The sequence below is a fragment of the Gorilla gorilla genome, chromosome 1, assembly GCF_029281585.2.
Source record: "Gorilla gorilla gorilla isolate KB3781 chromosome 1, NHGRI_mGorGor1-v2.1_pri, whole genome shotgun sequence".
In the NCBI taxonomy this organism is placed as follows: Eukaryota; Metazoa; Chordata; class Mammalia; order Primates; family Hominidae; genus Gorilla; species Gorilla gorilla.
Window position 1 is genome coordinate 105,407,264 of NC_073224.2, and position 20,686 is coordinate 105,427,949.

General features: G+C 44.4%; 2 protein-coding genes across 14 annotated transcripts in view; one reads left to right on the top strand and one right to left on the bottom strand.

Moving 5' to 3' along the window:
• POGZ (pogo transposable element derived with ZNF domain) overlaps positions 1-14,013 on the top strand; it is a 56,605-nt gene extending 42,592 nt beyond the window's left edge. For all 13 annotated transcript variants that reach the window (XM_031010040.3, XM_031010021.3, XM_031010036.3 and 10 more), the window contains 9 exons: positions 4,357-4,457; positions 4,981-5,127; positions 7,916-8,050; positions 8,163-8,335; positions 8,503-8,643; positions 9,445-9,501; positions 9,713-9,825; positions 10,106-10,130; positions 10,275-14,013. In XM_031010040.3, the coding sequence (XP_030865900.1) occupies positions 4,357-4,457; positions 4,981-5,127; positions 7,916-8,050; positions 8,163-8,335; positions 8,503-8,643; positions 9,445-9,501; positions 9,713-9,825; positions 10,106-10,130; positions 10,275-11,937 (2,555 nt within the window). In that variant the 3' untranslated portion in view covers positions 11,938-14,013. The remainder of the gene's footprint in view (positions 1-4,356; positions 4,458-4,980; positions 5,128-7,915; positions 8,051-8,162; positions 8,336-8,502; positions 8,644-9,444; positions 9,502-9,712; positions 9,826-10,105; positions 10,131-10,274) is intronic.
• Positions 14,014-14,802: 789 nt separating this feature from the next.
• On the bottom strand, positions 14,803-17,204 carry PSMB4 (proteasome 20S subunit beta 4). Its single transcript, XM_004026639.3, has 7 exons — positions 17,016-17,204; positions 16,556-16,762; positions 16,154-16,300; positions 15,897-15,978; positions 15,384-15,500; positions 15,109-15,197; positions 14,803-14,922 (listed from the first exon to the last, which is right to left on the bottom strand). The coding sequence occupies exons 1-7, from the start codon at positions 17,153-17,155 to the stop codon at positions 14,910-14,912; spliced, it is 795 nt and encodes a 264-aa protein (XP_004026688.1). The 5' UTR covers positions 17,156-17,204; the 3' UTR covers positions 14,803-14,909.
• Between the last annotated feature and the right edge of the window lie 3,482 nt (positions 17,205-20,686).

Here is a 20,686-nt window from a genome sequence, read left to right on the forward strand (position 1 = left end):
CGATCACACCACTGCTCTCCAGCCTGGGTGACAGAGTAAGACCCTATCTCAAAAAAAAAAAAAAAACCCAAAAAGTAGTATTACGTTTTTATTCACACTTGTTTAAGAGCAGTGCAGTGACTTGAAGGAGCTTGTATGGCCCTAGGGTTCTTTTCATAAGTTTGTCTAATGCTGATTCTTAGTCTTTTTTGAGACAGAATCTCACCCTGTCACCCAGGCTGGAATGCAGTGACGCAATCACAGCTCAGTGCAACTTAAGCCTCCCGGGTTCAGGCAGTTCTCCTGCCTCATCCTTCCAAGTAGCTGGGACTACAGGCATGTGCCATCACACCTGGATAATTTTTGTATTTTTAGTAGAGACTGGGTTTCACCATGTTGGCCAGGCTGGTCTCAAACTCCTAGCCTCAAGTGAGCCACCCGCTTTGGCCTCCCAGAGTGCTGGGATTACAGGCGTGAGCCACTGCACTCTGTCTGATTCATAGTCTTTTTTTTTTTCTTTTCTTTTTCTTTTTTTTTTTTTTTTTTGAGATGGAGTTTCACTCTTGTCACCCAGGCTGGTGTGCAGTGGCACAGTCTCAGCTCACTGCAACCTCCGCCTCCCAGGTTCAAGCAATTCTCCTGCCTCAGCCTCCCGAGTAGCTGGGATTACAGGCGTGCACCACCACACCTGGCTAATTTTTGTATTAGAGGCGGGGTTTCGCCATGTTGGCCAGGCTGGTCTTGAACTCCTGACTTCAGATGATCCGCCCGCCTCTGCCTCCCAAAGCTCTGAGATTACAGGCGTGAGCCAGTGCACCCGGCCCTGATTCATAGTCTTTTAATATTTATGTCTAATACAGAAATCTTAACCTGCTTGGTGGTGAGGTGTCCTGTGAGCCCCTTGAAATTACATATAAACTTTGCCTGTGTGTGTGCATTTTTCAAGGGAGAGGTTGCATAGTTTTTGTTAGTGTCAGATTTGGGACTAAAAAATGGTTAAGACTATTAGTTATTATTCCTGTTTTCCATAGTGGCTATCTTAAGGTACATTTCTTCAAATATTCTTTTTTTTTTTTTTTTTTTTTTTTTTGAGACGGAGTCTTGCTCTTTTGCCCAGGCTGGAGTGCAGTGGTGCGATCTCGGCTCACTGCAAGCTCTGCCTCCTGGGTTCACGCCATTCTCCTGCCTCAGCCTCCCGAGTAGCTGGGACTACAGGCACCCACCACCACGCCCGGCTAATTTTTTTGCATTTTTAGTAGAGACGGGGTTTCATCGTGTTAGCCAGGATAGAATGGTCTCTATCTCCTGAACTCGTGATCCACCCGCCTCGGCCTCCCAAAGTGCTGGGATTACAGGCGTGAGCCACCACACCCGGCCCATTTTTTCAAATATTATAACATTTTTCTTCCTGGCATCGTTACCTCCACTTCCTGAGCAACTCATTAAAGGTAACAGATGTAGGTTATTCTAATCTTTAAAAAATCTTGTGTTAGTGGAAAGGAGAAAGTTTGAGGAAGAAATAGGATTGAGAGAAGGATGCTTTAAGGAGCTTAACCATGTTTAGGAGTTGGAGCCTGTCGGGGGTGGGGAAGATTGAAGACAGGGAAAACGAATTGACAAAATCTTGGAATACATGGCATGATGAGGTTGGATGAGCCTTAGGAAGGTGCAAGAGATCTGTCCTTCCATAATTTGGAAAACAAGCAGCAGAAGTTACAGTTGTTCATGCCTATTTCCTCAAAGTAGGAGATTGTGTTAGGTGTTAAGGAGGGAATGAGGGTGATGGTGCTCAGAGGGACAGTGTTAGGATAGCCACCGTGGAGAATCAATTCATTCTCCCTCTTGAATCTTTTTCTGTATTAGCTCCTTCCCCTGTAGAACTGATGTGTCAAAGGTTACCAGAGATGTCTTAAATCCCCTTATATTTGAGTTCCTACCTCACTAGTTTTCTTGAGATAACACAATGTAAATCTTTTTTTTCTTTTTTTTGAGGGAGTTTCGCTCTTGTTGCCCAGGCTGGAGTGTAGTGGCGCCATCTTGGCTCACCGCAGCCTCTGCCTCCCAGCTTCAAGCGATTCTCTTGCTTCAGCCTCCCAAGTAGCTGGGACTACAGACATGCATTACTGTGCCCGGCTGATTTTGTATTTTTAGTAGAGACAGGGTTTCTCCATGTTGGTCAGGCTTGTCTTGAACTCCCAACCTCAGGTGATCCGCCTGCCTTGGCCTCCCAAAGTGTTGGGATTACAGGCGTGAGCCACCGTGCCCAGCCAACACATGTAAATCTTAACCTGATGCTTGTACATTAGAAATTGCTTAATAAGTGTTTTTATTATTGATGTTGCATGACAGCTGTGAAAATAGAGCTGATAAATAGGTTATAGGAGAAAGAGTGAATGAGATTGCCCAGGGAAAACATAGACTAAGAAAGGCCTGGACAAAATATTGCTTAAAGGTGTTCTAGAAGAGAAAAATGAGAGCGGTAAACAAATCGGGGGGTGAGTGGAAAAGAGATAATATCGTTCTGTTGCTAGTTAACTGTTTCCCAAACATGTGGTTAACTTTGATACCTACTTGCCTTTCCTCCTGCTTTTCTCTTGGTCCTCTCTCTGGCTGGCTGAGCCCCATTCTTTGACAATTCAGCTTTTATATGTTGTTATAGCTTTTCCTCATTCCTTTATGCAGAATTTCTTATTTATCCATGTCTTCATAGCACCTAATGTACCTCTAGACAGTGTTTCTAAATGGAGTTGCAGACCTCTTTGAGAATAAATATGAAATGTGTGAATCCTCTTCCTAGAAAAATCTACATTTTACTCTTTTGCAAATAATTTCAGAGAAAACCTGGATTCCTAGAGGCCTGTTCCATAGACCCCAGATTAAGAACCCCTGGCTTTTGTTTGTTTGTTTTACTTTAAAAAATTACTAGGCTAGGCACAGTGGCTCATACCTGTAATTCTGGCACTTTGGGAGGCTGAGATGGGAGGATTGCTTGAGCTTGGGAGGTCAGGATTGCAGTGAGCCATGATTGAGCCACTGCACTCTAGCCTGCGAGACAGAACAAGACTCTGTCTCAAAACAAAAATCCAGGGTTCTAGGTAGTTAAAAAAAAGAAAAAAGAATTATTTCAACTTTATTCATATTTCTTTGGCTGGGGTGTAGGGGGCTGAGGGCAGGGGGAGGTTAGACATTGTCCAGTAAATGCCCAAGGCTTTAAGCTTCCAGTTTTCATATTTGCAAAAAACTTGAAACTAATTCCATTAAAGTGACAAAAATGTAAATAATCTCTCTCTTTTTGCCATACTGTATAATTAAAAATATGTAGCAGTTAAAAGTCTTACCAAAATTGGCCGGTGCACTGGCTCACACCTGTAGTTCTAGCACTTTGGGAGACTGAAGTGGATTGACAAAAGGATTGCTTGAGGCCAGGAGTTTCCGACCAGCCTGGGCAACTTGGCGAGACCCTGTCCCTACAAAAAAAAAATTTTTTTAATTACTTGGGCATGGTGGTGCACCACTGTAGTCCTAGCTACTTGGGAGGCTGAAACAGGAGGCTCGCTTGAGCTCAAAGGATAGTCCTAGCTACTCAGGAGGCTGCGGTGAGCTATGATCATGCTCCAGCCTGAGCAACAGTGAGATTCTGTCTCTTAAAAAAAAAAAAAAAAAAAAAAAGGGCCAGTCACGGTGGCTCACACCTGTAATCCCAGCACTTTGGGAGGCTGGGACAGGTAGATCACCTGAGGTCAGGAGTTCGAGACCAACCTGGCCAACATGAAATTACCAAAAATTGTCTCAGAAGTTTGACAAAATTGTTAATTTGTGTCATAAAATTTTGTCAAAATTTTTTCTCATAAGCTTGACAAAATGGACAATTTCAAAGAGAGTAGGAGGTATTGGAGGCCAGCTGATTAGCAGTGGGAAATCATATGGGCTAGTACCAAGTTTTTGCCTTATTATAAGAATAGAGAAGTGACAGTTCCTACATGCAGTTTGAAATAATGGTGACAGAATGCAGGGTTTGGAATCCGAGATAGTGCCTAAATTTTGAGCTCAGGAAGAAATGGGGAAAGGAAAAAGGGAAACAGTGGTAAGCCAGGAGGATGCTGAATTAGGTTAGAGTTGACGATAGAATAACCAATTTAAAATGTCTTATAGATAAGATCTAGAATGAAGCTTTGGTAAGAAGTCTGAGCTACATACATAAGATTATCAGCAACATATATGTTAAGGTGGAGCCATTTAAAGAAAGAACAGAAGGGACCTATGATTTATTGATTGTTGAAAATCAAAATAAAGGAGTCAGAGAAAATAAAGATTGTGAGTCAGCAGGACTTTTGTCTTATTTTCAAGTGGATTTATTGATTACTTTTCTTCTTACAGCCAAGTGCAAGATCTGTGAGTGGGCGTTTGAAAGTGAGCCACTATTTCTCCAGCATATGAAGGATACTCATAAGCCTGGAGAGATGCCTTATGTTTGCCAGGTATTGCCTTTTTCTCCAGGGAGTTTTAGCAGTTTTGCTCTCAGGAAGAATACAAAGAATCTACTAATGAATATTGCTGAACACCTACTGCATACACTCAGTTTAGGAACTCTGAGTAGGTACAGAAGAAATAGTAAACAGTTTATCTTCAGGGTTTCCATGCAGGAGAAAAACATAAAAGAACATGTCCACAAGTAGACTAGCCAGGGAACATGTGCGTATTCTAAGGGAGTGTCTGTCTCCTGAACGTGCCCTTTGGAAATTGACAGAAGAGGCTTTATTTTTCTTAGAGAACATGGATTATTATTAGACTTTCTGTCCCTTCCTATTTTTAAAGTAATAGCTAAACCTATCACAAACATAGCCCAGCATTACAAAGTCAGGAAAATAATTTGATTTCTATGCATTTGGGAAAACTTTTTTTTTTTTTAATTTAAAAATTTTTGTTGCTACCTTTTTTTTTTTAAGGCCTCTCAGTTGTTCACTTCATTCTTAGCCTTATTTTCCCTCCTATGTGACTCAGGTGTGTCAATATCGCTCCTCACTCTACTCTGAGGTAGATGTCCATTTTCGGATGATCCATGAGGATACCCGGCATCTGCTCTGCCCTTATTGCCTGAAGGTCTTCAAAAATGGCAATGCATTCCAACAGCATTACATGAGGCACCAGGTACTAGGCACCAAGCAATTCCCATATTCTCTTGTTTTTTTTTTTTTTAAACATGGATGCTGGGGCCAGGGCTGAGCTAGGCAAATAATTTGGGCAGAGATTATAATATGCGTATGTTTGCAGAAATTTATTGAATTCACTTAATGTGCCATGTACTAGTCTAGATGCTAGAGATTTAGTAGTAAACAAGGCAAACAATACAATAAAGCATGAAGAGTACTGTGTTGGGGAAATTATAGGATATAGAAAATCACATAGCTATTCTGGGTGCCTAGTAAGGCTTCCAGAAAGAAGTGTTGTTCAATACCTGAGGGATGAATAAGAATGAGCCAGATGAAATAAGACGAAGAACAGTGTGCCCAAGGCACAAAGCAAGATTGTGGAGGTTCAAGAAATTGAGAGAGATTCGGTGTAGGGTGTAAGAGACAGAGGGGTTGGAAGTTAGGCAGGGACAGATCATGGAGGATCTTTTAAGCCATGAAAAGAATTCACTGGGAAGCCACTAAAGGGGTTTTAAGCCCTGGAGTGATGTGTTCAGCTTTAGTTAAGGCTTTATACTACCTGCACTGCAGAGAATGGATTAAAGGAGATTGAGACTACAGTTAGGGAAACTAGCTAGAAGGCCTTTTTCAGTAGTTTAGGTGAGAGATGATAGTGGCTATTGGCTTTTGAAATAAAGAAAAAGAGGGTAGAGTTGAGAGATATTCAGAAGATTTGTGATATTTATGATGTAGAGATGGATTAGGTGAAGGTAGCAATGCAGTAGTTAAGAATAGGGCCTAAGATTCTGTCTTGGGCAGTTGGGTGAATGAGGGAACTATTTGCTGAAATAGAAACAATAGAGAAAGTGTATTTGTGAGGGGGGAGATCATGAGTTTGGATATTGTAAGTTAGCAGTATCTGTGGATGTCAAGTGTAGCTGTTGGATAATAGATCTCAAGCCTGTGAGAGAACTCTGGATTGTAGAAAAGATTTAGGAATCAGCGTTATATAAATCCTGTAGATTTTAAACTTAAATGCCATGGGCCCCCCAACCCTGTTGAGAATAAGAGAAGGCTTAGGATATTTGAAGTCCCTTATCTATAAAGCAACCACCATAGTACTAGGAGGAAAACCAGAAGAGTCTTGACCTTAAGGAAACTGGGGAGAAGAAAGTGTTTTAAAGAAAAGGGTGTGATCAAAATGTCATATGTTACAGGAAGGTGTCAAGCAACACAGAGACTTAGAAACAGGCCTTTAGTTTAGCAACATTGATGAGAGCCATTTTGTTGGTTGGTAGGGTGGAAGTCAGATTTCAGCAGAACAAATGAATGAGAGGTAAGGAAATGAAGGCGATGTATTTAAAGAAGTTTATTTATAAAAAGGGAGGACCCAGGGTAGGTAAATCCAGAGGAAGAAGTGGCAAAGAAGAGTTTTTTATTGCTTTTATTTTCCTTATAAGATGAAAAGCTATGACTTCGTTTTAAAATACTACAAGAAGAGAGCCACTAGAGGAGAGTGAAAGGTATATAAGAGAGGATTCAAAATGGAGAATAAGATGAGTGCATGTGTGCTTAATATTCACATACATATGCACACAAACATATGTACCCTATTACACTCATAGTCTCCTTTGCACAGTAGTGACTGCTGATTGTCTACCACAACTGTATTTCCAAATAGGGGCATGGAAATTGTCTCTTAGCCTAAGCTTACAGAGCTTTGTTATCCTACTAAAGAAAATCATAGACATGGGTTCTATTTTTGAAGGACTTCAATACTAGGCAGACTGAATCCTCAAAATGGTCTCACCAGGAGACATATCTGTATATACTGATGTGTTAAGTGGGAAAACAGCAAGGTATAGACAAGTGCTATCATTTGTGTTAAAAGGAGAAAAAGAAGAGGGCTGAGGTGGGAGGATCACTTGAGCCCAGGGGGTGGAGTCCAGCCTGGGCAACATGGTGAGACAACATCTCTACAAAAAGGAAAGGGAAAGAAGTGGGAGCCAGGCACAGTGATGCACGCCTGTAATCCCAACACTTTGGGAGGCCAAGGCGGGTAGATCACTTGAGCCCAGGAGTTGAAGACCAGCCTGGGCAACATGGTGACACCCCGTCTCTACAAAAAAATACAAAAAGTAGCTGGGCGTGGTGGCACGTGCCTGTAGTCCCAGCTACTTGGGACGTGCAGTGAGCTATGAACATGCCACTGCACTCCAGCCTGGGCTACAGAGAGAGACCCTGTCTCAAAAAAAGGGGGCGAGGCAGGTAATGATTGGATATGAATGTATTTGTGATATAGTTGTATGTGTAGACTGCCCACGAAAGCATACTCAGGAAACTGGTAATAAGTTGTTTGTATGGAAGGGGACTGAGTGTTGGAGTTGAAAGCAAAGTTGGAAGAGTATAGAAAAAAAAGTATGACTTTACTATGTACATTGTCCTTTTTTAAAAAAAGAAGAATGAAGAATGTCCAGAAGAATGTCCAATTGTCAGCAGTGTAAAGATATAATACAAATAAAGGTTACATCACTCATTCAAATTGTTAAAACAAGTCAGGAAAGGATGATTTGAGAACTTAGTCATCCTGGACTAGAATCCATCTTTCTTTGATATCACGGGAGATGATGATTCTCAATGGTAGGTTTTGTGGTCATGTTGCATATTTCTTTCTTACTCTCTTAAGTTATCAACAGAAAGGTGGGAAGAATGATATGGTTGACATTGATCTGCTTTCTCCTCAAAAAAGAAAAGTTATTAGGAACCTTTAAGGGATTTTGTCTCTTTTTTTCCCTCCCCCACTTCAGAAGAGAAATGTTTATCACTGCAACAAATGCCGGCTGCAGTTTCTCTTTGCCAAGGACAAAATTGAACACAAGCTTCAACACCATAAAACCTTCCGTAAACCCAAGCAGCTGGAGGGCTTGAAACCAGGCACCAAGGTAAAGAGTTTGCCAGTGTCTTTTATAGGCCCAGGGAGGGAGGAATAGAGATTTTCAGTATTCTGAAATTTAGTGTGGGTGATGTCTCATTGTTACTTCCCTTGGTTCTCAGGTGACAATCCGGGCTTCCCGAGGGCAGCCACGAACTGTTCCTGTATCCTCTAATGATACACCTCCCAGCGCCTTGCAGGAGGCAGCACCGCTGACCTCCTCAATGGACCCTCTGCCTGTCTTCCTTTATCCCCCTGTCCAGCGCAGCATCCAGAAGAGAGCTGTTAGGAAAATGTCAGCGCCTTCTTCTAAGTGCTGGGCGGGTGGGGACTGGGTGGCCAGGATTATTGCTGATACACAGTGCAATCTGGTAGCTTTTTAGCAGGGTTTGTTTTCTGAAAATCCTACATTTTGGGGACCCATGAGGCAGTAATGAGAATTCTTTTTTTTTTCCCCCACAGGAGTGTCATGGGCCGGCAGACATGCCTGGAGTGCAGCTTCGAGATCCCAGACTTCCCTAATCATTTCCCTACTTATGTACACTGCTCTCTGTGTCGCTATAGCACCTGCTGTTCTCGAGCTTATGCCAACCACATGATCAAGTAAGTTGGTTTTTAACCAGTGTTTTAGCTTGAGAGTTCAGATTCTTCTTTTCTTCTTCTTCTTTTTTTTTTTTTTTTTTGGAGACAGGGTCTCACTCTGTCCCCTAGGCTGGAGTGCAATGGCATGATCTTGGCTCACTGCAACCGCTGCCTCCTGGGTTCAAGTGATTCTCCTGTCTCAGCCTCCCAAGTAGCTGGGATTATAGGTGTGCACCACCATGTCTGGCTGATTTTTTTGTATTTTTAGTAGAGACGGGGTTTCACCTTGTTGGCCAGGCTGGTCTCAAACTCTTGAGCTCAGGTGATCCACCTGCCTCGGCCTCCCTAAAGTGCTGGGATTATAGACATGAGCCACTGCGCCCGGCCCCAGCCAGATTCTTGAGCACTCATTTCATTTTCTCCCCTGCTTCTAATATGTTTCCTCCTTCAACTCTTAGAGCTATTTGTTCTTCTCTTCTAGCAGAGTGAGAGGCTTTGTTTTTTCGGTTTTGATGGTCTGTGCTCTAATTTCATAGGGCCTTGCTATTCAAGTACCAGTAGTATTAGGTGGGAGCTTGTTAGAAATGCTGACTCTCAGCCCCACCCTAGGCCTACTGAACCAGAATGTGAATTTTAATAGATCCTCAGTGACTTGTATGCATATTAAAGTTTAAGAAGCATGGTGACAGGAAAACTGGCTTAGGTTGAGATTAGGGTGCACTGAAGAAGCGTCTCTTTTGTTGGGGGCATTGTCACTGGCTGATGATCTCTAGCTTAGCCAGCAGAACTCCATAACTCATACCACTTCTTTGTCTTTCTCAGCAATCATGTTCCACGGAAGAGCCCCAAGTATTTGGCTTTGTTTAAAAATTCTGTGAGGTAAGAAAAAACTTATTGGCAGCATCTTAATTTTTCAGGTTTTTACATTAATTTTCAGGTTTTTCATTATTTGGAGAGGTGGTTATGTGAATTAATTTCAGAAAAAGGAGAAAGTGGGAGGGCATTCCTTTTCTTTCTTAAGCCTCAAAGCTTAATGGTCTCAAGTGTCAATGCTGTATTTGTCTTACATAGTCTCAATTCTCTTTTTTAGTGGAATCAAGCTGGCCTGCACTTCATGTACCTTTGTTACCTCTGTGGGCGATGCTATGGCCAAGCATTTGGTATTCAACCCCTCTCACAGATCCAGCAGCATCCTGCCACGGGGTAAGTAGGAGAGAAGGGGATTAGTTGAGCAAGGGGAGGAAAAAAGATACAGGTTCGTACTGTATGCATCAGGAGCATACCTACCTGGCCTCACTCATTCACTGTTGAGATGTGCTGGACCTAATTAGAAACCTTCCGACCTGAAGTTTATATAAAACTGGGAAAGCTGGTCACTGCGAACAGCGTATTTGTATGTAGTAAGTTGAAATCCCAGGGCACTGTCTTTGGAGGGCTTATTTTTTCACTGAGCCAACTATTTTTGTTGTTTCATTTTCCATAGGACTCACTTGGATAGCTCACTCAAGGTAACAAAAACTCACCTCACAATTTAATTTCTGGTTTGCAGTGTGTTTACTCTTTGTTATTATTATTATTATTATCATATTATTATTTCAATTTCCTAGTTGAACTGAGATTTCTCCTCTTCTCTTTGCTCCTCACCCCTTTAGGCATGGCCAGACTCGTGACCGAGTGCATGACCGGAACGTGAAGAATATGTACCCTCCTCCTTCCTTCCCCAGTAACAAAGCTGCCACTGTGAAATCTGCGGGGGCCACCCCAGCTGAGCCTGAAGAGCTACCAACTCCCTTAGCCCCAGCACTCCCATCACCAGCCTCAACTGCAACCCCACCACCAACCCCCACTCACCCGCAGGCTTTAGCCCTTCCACCGCTGGCTACAGAGGGAGCCGAATGTCTGAATGTTGATGATCAGGATGAAGGGAGCCCAGTCACCCAAGAACCTGAGCTAGCATCAGGTGGTGGTGGTAGTGGTGGGGTTGGCAAAAAGGAGCAGCTGTCTGTGAAGAAGCTTCGAGTAGTACTGTTTGCTCTATGCTGCAATACAGAACAGGCAGCTGAACACTTCCGAAATCCCCAGCGACGTATTCGCCGTTGGCTTCGACGTTTCCAGGCCTCCCAGGGGGAGAATCTAGAGGGCAAATATCTGAGCTTTGAGGCAGAAGAGAAACTGGCTGAGTGGGTGCTAACCCAGCGTGAACAACAGCTACCTGTAAATGAGGAGACCTTGTTCCAGAAGGCCACCAAAATAGGACGTTCTTTGGAAGGGGGGTTTAAGATCTCCTATGAGTGGGCTGTGCGTTTCATGCTGCGGCACCACCTGACTCCCCATGCCCGGCGAGCTGTGGCCCACACCCTACCTAAGGATGTAGCAGAGAATGCAGGACTCTTCATTGATTTTGTACAACGGCAGATTCACAACCAGGACTTACCCTTGTCTATGATTGTGGCTATTGATGAGATTTCTTTGTTCCTGGATACAGAGGTGCTGAGCAGTGATGATCGAAAGGAGAATGCCCTGCAGACAGTGGGCACAGGGGAACCTTGGTGTGATGTAGTCCTAGCCATTCTGGCAGATGGCACTGTCCTTCCCACCCTGGTTTTCTACAGAGGGCAGATGGATCAGCCTGCTAACATGCCAGACTCCATATTGCTAGAGGCAAAGGAGAGTGGCTACAGCGATGACGAGATCATGGAGCTGTGGTCAACTCGAGTGTGGCAGAAGCACACAGCTTGCCAGCGCAGCAAAGGCATGCTTGTGATGGACTGTCATCGCACTCACTTGTCAGAAGAGGTACTGGCTATGCTTAGTGCCTCTAGCACTTTGCCTGCAGTGGTCCCAGCAGGTTGTAGCTCCAAAATTCAGCCATTAGATGTATGCATCAAAAGAACTGTCAAGAACTTCCTGCATAAAAAATGGAAGGAACAGGCTCGGGAAATGGCAGATACTGCATGTGATTCTGATGTCCTGCTTCAGCTGGTGCTTGTCTGGCTGGGTGAAGTGCTAGGTGTCATTGGGGACTGTCCAGAGCTAGTTCAGCGCTCCTTCCTGGTGGCTAGTGTTCTGCCTGGCCCCGATGGCAACATTAACTCACCTACAAGAAATGCTGACATGCAGGAGGAGCTAATTGCCTCCCTAGAGGAGCAACTGAAGCTGAGTGGGGAACATTCTGAGTCTTCCACTCCACGACCCAGATCATCTCCTGAAGAGACAATTGAGCCTGAAAGTCTTCACCAGCTCTTTGAGGGTGAAAGTGAGACCGAGTCTTTCTATGGCTTTGAAGAAGCTGACCTAGATCTGATGGAGATTTGAGTGTTGGGGTCATGAGGGGGTGTGGAGTGGGGGTGGGAACATGTGAGGGAGGGTAAAGGGGCTTAGGGAAAAGGGGGCATACCAGGTGGGGTATTTGGTTTATATTTTTTAATTTTACACCACCACTCCCCCCTGAAGTTGACTTACACTTCCCTGTGGATTTGTGGATTAATTAGGAAAACCAATAGTAATCACGTCTGAGCCAAGGAGCTGGCCCATTGGTCATTCACTTCTGCTAAAAACAGGTTTTTGTGACTTTTTTTTTTTTTAATTTAAATCACTGTGTTTGGTATTTTTCTGACAAAATTAAGAAAAAGAAAAAAAATTATTTGTGGGCGAATGTTAAATTTTTTTGTTTCCCCTTTTACCTCAATTGTATCATAGTACTGGGTTTTTTTGTTTGTTTTATTGTGTGGCCAATGTCTTTGGGCATGATGCTATCTAATCATTGTTAATGTGAGAACATTTCTGAAGATGGGAAAGACAAATTATGTAGCTCACAAACTGGTTTATTATATATATGGATAAAAAACTTTTTTCATTGTGGTCTTAACACTTTTATATAAAAATGAAAATGGAAAAAAAGTCCCACTGAACTCTCTCTTCCTTCTCCTTTTCTTTCCTTCCCTCTCCAGAGATGTTGGTTTCTACAGCAACCCTAGATATAAAATTGTGGCTTTAAAAATGCATGAAACCACCTTTAATTATCCAGAATGAATAGATTTGTCTTTTCCTCACCACCTTCCCTCCAAAACATGACATAAACAATATTTTTTGCACTTGTGATCCTTGGCCCCTTTCCCCATTCTCACACCATCCATCCCTCTGGACAAAGGATCATACAGGTGTTATTAGCAAGCAAGAGGTACTGAAGCGATCAAACAGTTTTAGGGTGGAAGCCATTCCCAGTTTGAGTCTTCATCCTGTAAGCCCCCAGGGGCAGTCCCTGCTTTACTGAACTTCATCCTGTTAGATGGAGAGCATGCCTGTTTAAGGGATTACTGGTCCTAGAGCCAGGAGCTAATTGTTCAAGAAGTGTTGAACTTTAAAAAGACAAGACCACTTGTTGAAATCCAGCGTGCTCTGTGGCTTTCCCCTATTTCTCTTAATACTTAGGGAAGAATCTGACAGGAAGAAGCGCACAGGGGTGTGCACAAAGAAAATGACATGAATCTTTATTTTTCACTGCCAGCTTCAAGGAAAGAAAATTTTTTCTACAATTTGCATGAGGGATTTTTTTAATTGTATGTACTCATGGTTGTAAACCAAAACGTACTGTACCGTACAGAGAAAAGGAGCAAAAAACCAAGTCTTCTGTTTATCCTGAGGCTTTCCACAATGTTCCCCTCCTGTGAGCCAAGGAGGCAACCTGCACAAGCTTGTAAATGGTTCGTCTTTAAAATGTACATAAGTGGAACATTTAATAAAATGAGGGGAAATGGATTTATAAACTTGTTTTTTTTCTAGGTGACCCTGTTTAATAGGCTTTCACAGACTGGGGAATGCTCAAGATGTGATGGGCCTGGTGGTACAGGTGTGACATTTGTTACCACCCATTTCTCCCACCTCACCCTGCTTTTTTGTTTGTTTTTTTCATCCCCCAGCACACTATAATATAGTGAACTGGAAAAGTCCCTTCCAGAAACAGCTTGGCCAGCTTTGTGAACCCTTGACATCTGAAAACAGCTAAGGATCCATCTGGGCTTCTCTTCCCCAGCTTTTTGCCTGATGCCGTTTTATTGACAGACAATGGACTTTGAAGTCAGCCTTTGCCTTTGAGAAAGTTCAAGAACTATGGTTGGTCACGTCTATCTACAACAACCTAATCCTACTCTTTGGTAGTCTCTGCAGCAGCCACAGCCTTAGCAGAGCTGGGGTTCCTGTCTTCTGCACACGATTGACTTTCTTGATGGGTAATTTTTTTTAAGATCATACCAACAGTGGATCAGCTGGGTTTTGGCCAGGAAGTTGTCTTTGTGGACTCTGCCTGCATGGCTTAGTAGTAGAAGGAAATTTTTTTTTGGTTTTGTTTTTTATAATTCAGTTTAATCAATAAACATGTATTTATTGACTGTTTTCTGTGTTGAGACTGAATGTGTGGAGGTTTCAGATTGAAAGCTCAGTGTTTGGCTTTACAAATTTGTTGTTACGGACAATGCAAATGGAGGGATGGTTTTATTTTTTCTTTCAGTTCTCACTGAATTTCTGTACTTTGAATTTGCTGCCTATATTTTCTTTCTCAATAAGTTTGGAGAGGATATGTGTCAGAATCGCCTACAGTGTTCATTTTAAAAATTCAAGCTGGGCATGATGGCTCATGCCAGTAATCCCAGCACTTGGGAGGCTGAGGCAGGAGGTTGCTTGAGCTCAGAAATTCAAGGCTGTAGTAAGCTATTATCATGCCACTGCACTCCAGCCTGGGCAACAGAATGAGACTTTTGTCTCTAAAATATTCAGGTTTAGAACCATTCCAGGGATGGCTGATGCCCCAGCTGACTTGAGGGCAACCTGATGCAGGATAGTTCTACTAGATTATCTTTAAAGTGGTATTTTAATGAAAATCACAGCCAACATTAAGAAATCTGTATTCTTTGATAATCCAGTGCAGTGGAGGAAGATTTGGGAGGGGAATTTGAACACAAAAGCCAGTTAGCACACAAAAATTAAGTCTGGCTTCTACAGGAAGCTCTGCTTCTAATACAGCTCCAAATGACGCTAGTGTGTCTTTCTGTATTGTGCAGAGAGAATTTCTGTATGTGCTGCAAGACCACAAGGGTTCTCCGACCAGGGAGGGAGATGGCACATGGCAGTACTCAGCAGTTTTGCACTTGGTGTGACCCAGTCAGACAAAAACCACTCAGCAAGCATTTTGAAGAATTTATTTACTTTACAAAAGAAGAGTCTATCTTTGAACTAGCCAAGTTCAAAGTTAAAAGTAGGGCAACTTCAGTTCTGGATAATGCATCTGTATTTCATTCAAAGCCACTAAAAAAGGAAGACAGAATAATAAAATTGTGAAGCATAAAGGGATCAATTCCTAAAAATAGCTGTACTGTCCAACCAAAACTTTCCACCCAGAGAATTTTCCTGGGTGAGCCTCCCAGAAAAGCCCAGCTTAGCGTAAGCCAAAGACCTCCCAAGTCTGTCACCAATTTTTTCCCTATTACTCACCTGATCATGTGGGCAATATCCCAGTTGGTCTCTGTAGACAATGGTCCCTCTATTTCAACACCTTTTTCGGTGACGGTGGCGATTTGAAACTGGAAGAAAGCAGAGCATTCAATAATGCCCACGCCTTAAGTCCTTAAATGAAAGGTCAGGTGGAGGTCTTCCCCAATGTGAAAATAGGAGTCACACAAGTAAGGCAATCTGTTCTTCAAAGCATAGAGACCCAGGGATTGCAAGTATCCAGAGCCCGCCAATTAGGTTCCCAGCACATCCCTCACCCGGTTGTAAGAACGGGCATCTCGGTAGTACAGCACTCGCATGCAGCGTTCTACTAAGTCGCGGGCCTCGGTCTGGCTCAGCACTGGCTGCTTCTCCAGAACTTCTCGCAGCAGAGGCTAGGGAGATTGGGGGAAAACCATGGGGGGATATTGGGCTGAATAACAGGCTAGTTGTCTCAAATCTATGGTATAAAAAGCATTAAAGAGTGAAAAGATGACATTCTACTTCTTGCCTCACCAGAATGAACTCTGCTTACAAAATAAGCTAAGAGCCACTTCAAGAAGAAGTTCTAGGGTGTCCTCTCTTTGCATGTCTGGTGACTCCCAGTCATGTCATCTTGTCACTGGAATCAGTGTCAACACCTACAGCCCCCAGACTACAAAGAAAACCATCTGCCCAGTAATAGCGATCCCAGCCCATCCCTCATATCAGAATTTCAGGAGAAAAGCAGACAACCACTAATCCATTTCCTTTTGTCTTCCCTTTCCCCCACCTCTAGACTTACTACTTACCTGAGCCAAGTATGCACCATAACCAGTGGCCAGCGAAGGGGCTTCATAGGCTACACCAAGCATGTCCACATAACCGAGGAAGCTAACAGGACACAATGGGTCAAAACTCATTTCACCTTAGGTTCATCTTAGCTGAAGAAGGGGACCATGGGGTCTGAGTTAAAGTGGGATTCACTTGGGGAGAAGAGACAGAAGAGATACTACACAGGTACTAGGTTGGGTGGTAAAGGAAATAAGTTATTTGTATTCATATGAACCTCTCTCCATCAGCATAGCCTCCGATGACCATGGTGTTCCACAAAGGGTTCATCTTCGAGCGCCGGCTGTACATGGCCCTGGTCAGCCATGAATGAATAGCTCTAGGACTATAGCTGTGTCCATCTCCCAGAAGCTCCTCATCAATCCTTAAAAGGAATTGGTTGTGAGAAAAGGGAGAGAATTAAGTCGGGGTCTCCACCCATCCCCAAAAGAAGTTACCACACCTTCCCCCATTTTACACCTCCTAATGCCAAAAACTCTATTGCAAACACAGATCGCCCACCTCCAACAACTCTCCCAGTCCCCCGCTGCAACAAGTCCCCCCATCCCATCGAAGGGAATAAAAAACGGGACTCCCCTCTCTACTTGGGAACCACTCTCCTGTTCTCTGGATGACTTACACCATCTGGCCGAGAACTTGCTTCAAATACTGGAAATCAGCGTAGTCCCCAGAGGCACCCAGCATGGTACTGTTGTTGACTCGCATAATGCGAGAGATGTTGCGGAAACGAGCCAAGGAGCCGTAGGATCCCAGCATGTCTGCGGCAATCACCACTCCGCCCTCGAACTTAACGCCGAGGACTGAGGTCCCGGTCACCATGGGGTTCCTAAAGAGTGAGAACGGTGGGAGCTGAGAGGGGGGGTGGACTGCGCCCTCTTTCCGCGCACTGAGCTGCGCTTCTGATTTTCTGTAATTCCTTCCAATTATTCTGCATTCTCCAGGACTCCGCGCCCTGAGCTCCCCTGCCGTTCGCGCGTCCCCGGGGTCCCCGCCTCACCTTCCCGGGCTCTCAAAACCAGCCGGCAGCACCAGGCCCCACGGTCCCTCCCGCTACGCAAGCGAAAGCGCCGAGAACTTACTGGGTCCGCGTGATTGGACCTCTGTAAAGTGCAGACGCCGGATCCATGAAGGAATCGGGAGTGGACGGAATGCGGTAAAACTGTCCTGGGGCCGGACCCCCCGCCCAAAGTCCGGACCGCGACCCCAAAAACGCTTCCATCTTAGTCACGGTAGCAGAAAAAATGAAAGCGCTTGCGCCAACGGAAGCGGAAGTGATCCTTCAGTGTCATTTCTTTCTTTTTCCTGTAGGCGACTTCCAGCAGCCATGTTGATGAGGTCGTAGCTGAACATGCAGTAATCCTAGGTGGCGACCGAGACAGAGAATTGAAATTGCCCAACATCGCTTCGCATCGCATCTCCGTGGAGTTTGGACCAGATCACAGCGTTCTAACACACGATTCAAGGAGGAGGGAGGCATGAAGGTGGGGTGGGGAGGTGGCCACTTAAAGACGCTGATCATGAGTGAGACGTCACAATTTTTTTTTTTTTTTTTTTTTTTTTTTTGAGACGGAGTCTCGCTCTGGCCCCCAGGCTGGAATGCAGTGGAGCGATCTCGGCTCACTGCAACCTCCGCCTCCCAGATTCAAGCGATTCTCGTGCCTTAGCCTCCCGAGTAGCTGGGATTACAGGCGCCTGCCACCACGCCTGGCTAATTTTTTGTATTTTTGCTAGAGACGGGGTTTCACCATGTTGGCCAGGCTGGTCTCGAACTCCGGATCTCAGGTGATCCGCCTGCCTCGGACTCCCAAAGTGCTGGGATTACAGGAGTAAGCCGCCTCGCCCGGCCTAGAAGTCACAGTTCTCATGTTCCTTTTGTATCATTATCAAAAAGCCCACATGAAAATATCAGTGAACACAGGATCTCTTACATCTGTACTACTCAGAGCAGCCCCATGTGGCAGGCATTATTCGACCCATTTGGTAAATAGGAAACCGAGGCTTGCGGTGTAGTGATTTACCCAGTCACACAGCCGATAACGGTAGAACTGAATCTTGAAGCTAGAATAAAAAAAGGAATCAGGGCCGGGTGCGGTGGCTCATGCCTGTAATCCCAGAACTTTGGGAGGCCAAGACGGGAGGATCACTTGAACCCAGGAATTCAAGACCAGCCTCGGCAACATGGTGAGACCTCACCTCTACAAAACAAAACAAAACAAAACAAAAAATTAGCCAGGCCTGTAATTCCAGCTACTTGGGAGGGTGAGGTGGGAGAATCGCCTGAACCCGAGGGAGGTTGCGGTGAGCCGAGGTGGCGCCACTGCACTCCAGCATGGGCAACAGAGCGAGACCCTGTCACAAAAAAAAAAAAAAAAAAGAAGAATACACTTGTGTATACCCTGTGGGGTGTGATAGCTCAGGTGGATCAAGCACTCTCTGTGGGACCTTAGACAAGTCTGAAAGTTTCCTTATTGTCAAGGGCCCTTGCCCACCTCTAAAGAAACAGAAAAATTCCATTGGAAGTGTAGGGGTGAAACTAAATTCCAGCGGTTTCCTTCTCAGTGTAACTCCACAGCAGGGGCTGGAAACTGTGTCTTGAATCAAACTGGTGAATTTTGTCAAAGATAAACAAAGCCGGACACTAAAGTGGAAAGGACAGATTTCAATCAGTAATAACTACTACAATAAGGAAAAACAGTTCAGCGTGAACTGAACTTAACTGCAATTTGTATGCAAGTAATGGGTATTTTATAGGGAAAATGAGGTTAGGGGACAGTGAGACAGAGGGTCAGTAGAGTCAGGGAAGTGAACATTTACAGAATTAGTCAATGTAAATGTGCTTAGGTCAATGATGTCTGCTAGCTGGCATTTATGGAAGTTAGGATTCCATCCTCCCACAGAGACTGGTGAGGATACCATCCTCAACACTGTCCTTAGGTGTCTTTTGTTTGTTTGTTTTTTGAGACAAGTTCTGGCTCTGTCACCCAGGCTGGAGTGCAGTGGCATGATCTCGGCTCACTGCGACCCTTGCCTCCCCGGCTCCAGCGATCCTCCAGCTGCAACCTCTCGAGTAGCTGGGGACTACAGATGCCACACCCGGCTAATTTTTGTTTTTGTTTTTTTTCTTTTTTTCTTATTTTGAGAGGGAGTCTCGCTCTGTTGCACAGGCTGGAGTGCAGTGGCACGATCTCAACTCAAAACAGCCTCCGCCTTCCTGGTTCAAGCGATTCTCCAGCCTCAGCCTCCTCAGTAGCTGGGATTACAGGGGTGCACAACCATGCCCAGCTAATTTTTTGTTGTTGTTGTTGTTGTATTTTTAGTAGAGATGGGGTTTCATCACATTGGCCAGGTTGGTCTCAAACTCCTGACCTCAGGTAATCCTCTCACCCCAGCCTCCCAAAGTGATGGGATTACAGGCGTGAGACACCACGACCGGCCTAATTTTTGTATTTTTTTGTAGAGACCAGGGGAGATCTCACCATGTTGCCCAGGCTAGTTTCAAACTCCTGAGCTCAAGAAATCTGCCCACCTCAGGCCGGGCGCAGTGGCTCATGCCTGTAATCCCAGGACTTTGGGAGACTTAGACGGGCGGATCACCTGAGGTCAGGAATTCGAGACCAGCATAGCCAACGTGATGAAACCCCATCTCTACAAAAAATACAAAAATTAGCCGGGTGTGGTGGCACACGCCTGTAATCCCAGCTACTTGGGAGGCTGAGGCAGGAGATTTGTTTGAACCCAGGAGACAGAGGTTGCAGTGAGCCAAGATTGCACCACTGCACTCCAGCCTGAGTGACAGAACTAACGAAACGCTGTCTCAAAAAAAGGAAAGAAAAGAAAGGAAAGAAGGAAAGGAAAGGAAGGAAGGAAAGAAAGAAAGGAAAGAGAGACAGAAAGAAAGAAAAAGAAAGGAAGAAAGAAAGAAAAAAAGGAAGGGAAAGGAAAGGAAGGAAAAGGAAAGGAAGGAAGGAAGAGAAGAGAGAAAGGGAGGGAGGGAAAGGAAAGGAAGGAAAGGAAGAACGAAAGAGAGAGAAAGAAAGCTGCCCACCCAAAGTGCTGGGATTACAGGCGTGAGCCACTGCCCCTGGCCTATTCTCAGGTATTGGCTGGAACAAAGTAAATTATTTTGGCAGCCTTGAGTTTTCTCAGGCAGACACTTTAAGGCAGGAGAGGGTCACCTCAGGGATGTGACCCTGAGCTTTTAGAAGCTTTGTTACCGGTGGGGTAATATAGCTATATATTTTATCTATATATAAAATAATTTTTTAAATGAGAGGATCCAGAGTCATCCCGCCTGAGAGTAGGATGTCAGAGAAAGCAAACTGCTAACTACTGATGATGCAATATTCAAAAGAACGTGAGAACAAGACATAAGACATCTCGGCTCACTGCAACCTCCACCTCCCGGGTTCAATCAATTCTCCTGCCTCAGCCTCCTGAGTAGCTGGGATTATAGGTGCCCACCACCGTGCCTGGCTAATTTTTGTATTTTTGGTAGAGATGGAGTTTCACCATGTTGGCCAAGCTGGTCTTGAACTCCTAACTTCAGGTGTTCTGCCCGCCTTGGCCTCCCAAAGTGCTGGGATTACAGGCATCAGCCAACGTGCCCGGGCCACTACTCCACTTTTTAAGAGAATGGGATTTGAACCTTCAACTCCAATACAGTTAAGGATTCTTTCTTGACCTACACAAGGTCTGTCCCAAGGGACTAGAACAGAAAGATGAGAAAGAAAACATATCCAATGTATCCATG

Coding starts and splice junctions, on each gene's coding strand:
- PSMB4 (XM_004026639.3), bottom strand. CDS start 17,155: ATGGAAGCGTTTTTGGGGTCGCGGTCCGGACTTTGGGCGGGGGGTCCG. Junction 15,979..16,153: donor GGCTATGCTGATGGAGAGAG/GTTCATATGAAT, acceptor GTGTCCTGTTAG/CTTCCTCGGTTATGTGGACA. Junction 15,198..15,383: donor ATGCCCGTTCTTACAACCGG/GTGAGGGATGTG, acceptor GCTTTCTTCCAG/TTTCAAATCGCCACCGTCAC.